The 7,546-nt window shown below is 36.3% G+C and overlaps 1 protein-coding gene across 1 annotated transcript in view; it reads right to left on the bottom strand.

The window, feature by feature from the left end:
* LOC107617923 overlaps positions 608 to 7,546 on the bottom strand; it is a 7,825-nt gene continuing 886 nt past the window's right edge. Inside the window, 9 exon segments of the mRNA XM_016319805.2 lie at positions 608 to 1,106; positions 1,574 to 1,630; positions 1,732 to 1,921; positions 1,924 to 1,991; positions 3,259 to 3,414; positions 3,723 to 4,688; positions 5,413 to 5,456; positions 5,998 to 6,172; positions 7,379 to 7,544. Coding sequence (XP_016175291.2) covers positions 945 to 1,106; positions 1,574 to 1,630; positions 1,732 to 1,921; positions 1,924 to 1,991; positions 3,259 to 3,414; positions 3,723 to 4,688; positions 5,413 to 5,456; positions 5,998 to 6,172; positions 7,379 to 7,510 — 1,950 coding nt within the window. The 5' untranslated portion in view covers positions 7,511 to 7,544 and the 3' untranslated portion in view covers positions 608 to 944.

Here is a 7,546-nt window from a genome sequence, read left to right as displayed (position 1 = left end):
AATACAGAAAAAAATTTTCCTATAATTTTCGCAGAAAATTTAAAAAATTTCTAAGAGAGATTTTAAATTCCTTTGTTACAGTTTTGAGTAGGAAATGTAAATAATTTTTTATATTAGAGTATAAAGCAAGAGGTAACATTTGTTTAGAATTTCGAATGCGTGTTACACACTCTTTTAATAAGAGTAGTTTTATTGATGTTGAGCCTACTAAGTTGAACTTAAATGGCAATAAAATTTGAATATGTAGCAGATCTGTTTTTCTAAATACCAAATCTATATCCCTATAGATAATTATTCATGTAACATTATTGATTTAACAATTTGGTGGCTATTCATTGTTATTGTTATTATTAATAATTATCAAATATACCAGAGAATCACCAGTTCTGTTAAAATTTCCAGATTTTATTTAACATTCATGTCAAATTTTTTTTTTTTTTGGGGGTCTTATACAACACACTATTTCAACTACTACATGCAGCTCCTAGTGAGACATGATGCTGCCATTTATCCAATACCTCGGCTGCACGTTCATGTCAATCTTTAACCGCATAAGTCAAACAATTAATACACAAATAAATAAAGCAAAAAGGCCTATCTATCGAAATTGTATGAAATATGAATGGCCTACAAGGGTATATATTATAAGGAGTAGGTAGTATTAATAACGTCATTACCATGACTAAACATATAACCGTTTAATGATTCTAACCAACATTATAGCATACTAGGACAATTTACAACCATCATCAAAACAAATAAAACATACAACTCAACATAACATGACTCTAACAAGCATTCATCAGTTCACTAAAAAACCTACAAAAGATCGCATTTATCCTATGCTCCACAAAGCGCTGGCCTAGGAAAATGCAGAGTTAGCTCTTTCTTCCAAAGTTTTTGTTTTCGTTTTTTTTTTTTTCTTTTGGGTATTATTTACAATACTACAAGTACCCTGGTCTATCTCCGAGTGCATTTCCGGCACCAGCTAAAAACTTGCTTGAGCTAAAATTTGGAGGTGCCTGAGAATTCATCTGCGCAAGCTCTCGTACTCGTAGCAGAATCGGTTCCGGGATTGGCGCTGTACCATGCTTCCGCACGTTCATCTATGTCAAGAAAACAAATTTAACAAGGAAAATAAAGTTGGAACTCAAATTCCTAATTTAAGAGTTATAATAGGTCGGATTTCTGCAGAGAACCACTCAGGAATTCAGTAAGCAGAAGAATTAGGTCGAATTTTTCCAATTGTAATCATCCTACTAAAGATAAGAGGAAAGAGGAAAGAGGAAAGAGGAAAGAGGCAATAAGTATAGGATAAGGAGAGTTGAGGGTAGTTTTGTAAAATCAATCTAGTTTATTAAAAAATCAAATGTTTCCAATTTCCTTAATTCCTATGCCTAATTAATTTTGGACAGGTAGTAAAATATTAAGCAACTTAAGTCACATGCATGCATGTTGAAACAGTTCCTGGAATGTTTGTAGGAACTAATTTCCAAATAGTTTTTAAGCACAAATCATGTTTATATAAACTCACTAATAAGCAAGATTAATTTTGCAAAATCACGACTCTTACCCCTTCATCTGCAGGTGCCTGAGCAAAGCTAGCCTTGAGCAAATTCCTCCACTTGTCCTGCAAAGCAAAATCTGTTTTCAGTGCAATTTAGTGACAACAAAATCGAGCCCATACTTTGCTAACTAGCCTTAACACGACCAGACCTCAAAACTGCTTACCTTAAGATCGACAGAGGTACGATACGAGTGTGATGAAAAGGAGAGCCGTTTGATCTCAGACCACCTCCCTGCGCCACACCGTGATACACCGTCAACCAACTTCATTACCTCAACAAGAGTCCACGCTCGATGATGTTTCCTTCTCATTCCACCTTTAGCGGTGGGAACAGTAACTATATTGTCCTCTGAGGTATGGCTGAATGTGGTTCGCTTGTGCTTACTCCTAAAAGCTGCTTCTCTTTTTCAGGTTCACAAGAAGGCTGTACAACAAACGTCAACAACACGATGAAAATAACAAAAATGTTTATATTATGGTAGATATTGAATCAAAAAAGAAACAACAGCATATCTGCAATTTCATGTTTGGGGGGCTTCAAATTTAATCAGGAGAGAGGACATGAGTACAAAAGTGGATAAAGCATCCTCACAATGAAACCAAAACTGAACTAAGTGAATAAACTGTGTATTAAAGAACATAAATAGCTTTGAGCATCTGATAAAGAAACCATATTAACATTAAAAACACCATGAGCAAAGCAGCAAAAGAAGGTAAAAGGTAAAAGGTAATCATATCCCAAACCCCCAAAGAAAATCTCTATAACTAATTATTTTCTAGTTACTTTTAAACTAGGGACGGCTAACAAATCTTCGCTTCTTACAATTCCGAAATCTCTGAATTCAGTGAGGATAAAATGATGAAATATATAGGCAAACCCAAGACCCTCCAAAAATTATAAAAGGCCAGTTCCAAAATATTTCACCCATATAAGGCAGCGCGGAAAGAGAAGTTCATGACTCTGCATCTATACCACACTTTATGCACATGCTTGAGGACAAAGCAGTTGTTTTGGTGTAAATATGGAAATTCTATATAAAAGGACCACACAATGAGTCAAGGAAGTGCACTTAAACTCTTCTCTGCCTCAACTCCAGAAGGCTTGCCTCCACTCCGCCTCATTAAGAAAAAGAAACCAAAGAAAACAGAAGAGAAAGAGGGGAAGTGCAGAACCCGAGGCAGTGACCCATTATACTTTTTTTTACAATGTGCAGGAGCATGCTTGGAATGAAAAGGAGGGACACGGGGTGGCATCTATGGTGGTCTAGTGTACCAAGAAGAGAAACGATTAGCAGTGCCAGTGAATGCATGCACTTCCAAGTATAGGAAATGTTTTTTATGATCCCCCCGGATGACTGGTGGCCACTTCAATCAGTGGTGTGTGTAGTTGGAATCAACTCAATCAATCTTACTCAATCACTTCTACTAAAACATGCGTTCAAAGAGAAGGGTGCGAGAGAGCATTTTCCAAATTTCAAGTTGAAAAAATGGCATATCAGCAGCAGATTAGCCATCTTCTATTCCCCTTTGCAAGTTAGGACCTTAAAAGTACCAAAGTGAAGGACTATGAGGAAAAATTTGCACAAATAGCGCAGTTTATTAAGCGAATACTTCCATTAGTTGTCATGAACAGAGATCCCATTAACATCATGATATTAAAGAAGCTCCAAGAAACTACAATTTAGCATTACCAAAGTCTCAGTTGCTCTCACTGGCTGAAGCTTTCCAGGAGCGGATCTTGCCTTCAGGATTTTGTCTGGATTCTCACTAGCAGCACAAGAACCAGTTTCTGCAAGAACCTTATTATCTGATTTTGCAGTCTTGGCAATGTCAATTGGAAGGAATTTCTGAAATAAAGTTGTAACGGTTTATATTAGTCAGAAAATAAACAGTTTCCAGAACTATTAGGAGACTGCCAGTAAGACGCAAGAAGAGTACAATAATGCTGGAAAAAAGCACAGCAAGAAAGAGACATTTTCCTACAGGTGCAAGACTAATGTACTAAGTAGAAAGTACTAAGTTCCTAGGTGTATTACCTAGTTTATATTACAAAATATCATGATTGTCCTACAATAAAGCATGAACCATGCTATGGAGCAGATAAAGTTAAAACTAAGTGTCGCTTTATAATCAAGTACGAAACAGTGTCACTTACCGTAAGTGATGTAATATCTTTCCTTGGATGACTTCTTCGAACCCGAGAAACACAAGGAACTTGAACATCAGAACCTCCGAGTGAGTCTACCCTGGTGATAAATGTTCTCACCTCTGAAGAAGCATCCCCAGAAAGCCTCACATATGAAGTTGTAGAAAGTCCAGGTCCCATATTTCTACTTGAACTTAACGATGCCATGGGGTTGGGCTCTCTAGATTCATTTTCAGAGAGCTCTTCAATATATCTCTTGGTGGGCTTCCGAATTCTTTTTGCAGCTTTTTGGTGATCCTCACCTCCCAATCCATGTTCTATATTATGTTTTCCCATTTTTGTTTCAGAAACAACTTGATTATCTTCAGTTCCACAACCCTCCAAAGCAGATGAATCCTTCAAGTTAACATCTGCTTCTACAGGTGCATTTTCCATGGAGATTACATCTTCAGCATCTCCATTTCCAGAACTGTCTTCACATTTTCTTACTATTTTGTTATCTTTAATAATGAAAGTTGTTGCTGAAACATCACGCGAGTTTGTTAAACTCATGGCAATCCTCCTTTTCAGCCACTGCTTGTCTTTCACAGTAGTTTCCCGACCAAAAGTTACTTTAAACAGTTCATGTAGTTCTCTGATGGATAGCTTGTCCAAGCATATTTCTCCATCAAACATTGAAAAATTGGACTTCAAAGCGGAATAGACAGCAGAAGCAGATGATCCGCTCTCAATCACTCCTTCTGAAGGTCTGGAACACTGATCAACACTCCCAGATTGATTACTATGTGTATAATTTAAGCTTGATGCTAAAGAAGGAATTTCCTGGTGTGGGGCATCAGATTGATTATTCTCAACCGTGACAGCTTTATCATCAGAACACTGGCTGTCCTTTTTTACACGAGAAGGAACAGGTGATTCACAAGACAATCGAAGTCTCTCTTCTTGTTTGACCTTTTGCAACATCTGCTCAATGTACTACAAAAAATTTTTGAGGTCAAGAAGGATTCTAGAAACAGAATATAATACTAATGGGATTTGTAGACATACAGCAAAAAAGAGAGAAAGCCCAGACCAACTGGAGAATAAAGGAAAGGGAAAAAAATGAGGATCATACATGAGCCACTTTCTAAGATAAGTCCACCAACAATAAAACATTTGAAAGAGAGAAGTTGAAACTAAGAGACTTGAGTCCAACCTTTCACATAAATGGAAGAAAGATCATAGTTACAATATAGCTATTTTAAATTCTTTCTTGCAGTGTATGTAAAATGTAAATGCAAACAGAGTTTTCGCTCTCGTACCAGCACACTGATGCACCATCAATTAGTTAGTGCTACCATTCATAAAACTGTTTTTATAACAGGAAATAGCTTCCCTCAAATACTTTACAAATGTTTAAAATCAAGTAAGCTATTAAATAGCTTATCATTCGTTCCACATCTTATACGCATAGTTAAACAAAAGGAAGGTCTATACAGATAACTCCTTAAGTTAGCACCAAAGAATTCTATTGAAAAAGAGGCACACAGTGAATGGTTGAGAAAATCAAGTTAGATGCACCATGTTTTCCAAAATGCACAAACATAATTGCATTGTTGAAAAAATGTTGGAATCAAAGGAAAAACAAGCAATGAAGAGTAATCAAGATTTCAGAGAGAAAGAGAGAAGTAGAGAAGGAAACCAAAAGAGATCCCAATACCTGTAATTTTGCATTTAGTTTCCCAAAATCTGCATCTGCAGTGCCTAGTTGTGAAATGGAAATGGTATTAATCAAAGAAAATATGTAGAATGTATTGGTAAGGGAAGTTAATAAGTTCGTCCATGGCACTTGCCTATCATGTTAGAAAGGTTAAGACCATATAATAACAAATTAAGAACATCCGTCAGCAATTTAAATTAGAGAAGAAAAGGTAAAGTCAAAAACAAGCAAATAAAATAATTGCAGGAAGGAATAACAAGAATAACTGAGTGTCTCGGTAGGCACTATGTGTGAGAAGCATATCCAACCATATAGCATCTTTATACCAGAGAAAACCAATTGCAAATTAACGATGGGTGGAAACAGAGGCTATCTATAATACAAACATTACAACTAAAGGCACCAACATAAAAAATTTATTCTTTGAACTACTATAAGGAGCAGACTAAGGCAGGAAAAAAAACTCAAATCTGTGATTTTAGCAGAGTTAGGGCTATAGTAACAAGTAGCTAAGTTTATGTAACAGACTAACAGCTACTGAAATGCGTCAATATGCTGTTCAAACAACTGAGATTGAGAATATACCTTTTGGGCACTCCAATCGAAGTTTCCCAGAAGATGATCTTTCAATTGATATGCACTCCAAACTTTGCCCAGTGTCTGCAACAACACGCATTTCACTGTTTTCATGCTCAAGAAAATCCTCCATCTCCATTACTTCATCATCTGTTGCAGGCACTAACCTCCCATCACCTTCAACCTAAAGATTAAATTAGACATGAAGAAAATATTGAACAAAGCCTAGACAGAAGTATAAATTGCCGAAAATAAAGATGGCAACACATAATCAGTTATTGAAATTCAAACATACTTCTCCTTCTCCTTTAGTTGGGTGTGCATCAATGATGGATGCACCAAATGCTCAACAGCAATTAACAACATGACATTGACAACATTTTTACCCGACAAAACAAAACAGCACAGCATGAATTTGCAGTATCACTAGGACAAAAGAAATCTAGTGATGACAATGGCGTGAATGCGGCAAGACGTGGATGTGAACATGGTTTTTTGCTGAGCATGAAGAGCAGCAAAGTTGAAAATCACCGAGTTTTTCAAAACCAGATCAGATCAGGGCACACAGGTTGCCAGTTTGATGTGGTTAAGGTGATCGAATGGAAGTGTAATGGCCGAAGTGGATTTAGCATATGAATCAAACATATACAGCTAACCACTCAAATTTCTAAACATCTAATAAAACAGAATCCGAACACATTGTCACAATCCATTTTCAAATTTCAGCATTTAATTTCACTCATTGAAGAAAACTAGGGCAGGTTAAGGCAATGTAACCAAACCTCAGAGAAGCTTGGTTTAATTAACAAACAAAAGTAGGTAAGCAGAAATTGAAGATTGTGATTTGATAGAATAATAATTAGACCAGAAAAGGAAGATGGAAAATCATTTGGTTAAGTTAATTTGTTTAAGAGTTCCCAAGGCCTTTCTGTATATTAAAATGTATCAAGTCAACAAGTCATTAACAATTACAAAAGTGAAGCAGCTAATGTAACAAACAATCAAGGATGCCATGGAAGGAGTTTCCATAAAAAAAAATGAAACAAAATTAAGGAACATGCTAACAATCAAGGCTTTACTGTAGCAAACAGGTGCATTACAACGCTGAGGAACACACATACCCACACCCACACCTAAAAAGGCCTAGAAAAAATGCTTGAAAACTCATAAAAGGGTACTGGTATCCTGAAAAAAAAATACAAAAAAAAAGAACACCAGGTACCACCATGGCAACTCCGTTCATCTTGATCGTTTTCCCAAGAACTCATAAACTAAAAAGTTGCAAACTTTCCCCACACCTGAAAAATGCAAAGCTAACTATAATTTGCAAACCCAAACACATTCACAAATAAAACCTTGAAGCAGTAAAGAAAAGACACTGAAAGCATACCCGGACGAGCTTGTACACAACTGGGTTTGCAATCTGCTTTGGAGAAGACAAGGAAAAGCTACTTCTATCAACTCCAATGTCTTCAAGTTTTCCATCATCATCATTATGTTCAATTGCAACTACTGTTTCCATGGAATATCAACCACATGCACCTCAAGTCCACATTCT

This window comes from Arachis ipaensis, chromosome B09 (assembly GCF_000816755.2).
Source record: "Arachis ipaensis cultivar K30076 chromosome B09, Araip1.1, whole genome shotgun sequence".
Taxonomy (NCBI): domain Eukaryota; kingdom Viridiplantae; phylum Streptophyta; class Magnoliopsida; order Fabales; family Fabaceae; genus Arachis; species Arachis ipaensis.
Note: the sequence above shows the minus strand (reverse complement) of the source record. Positions and strands in the feature narration are given on the sequence as shown.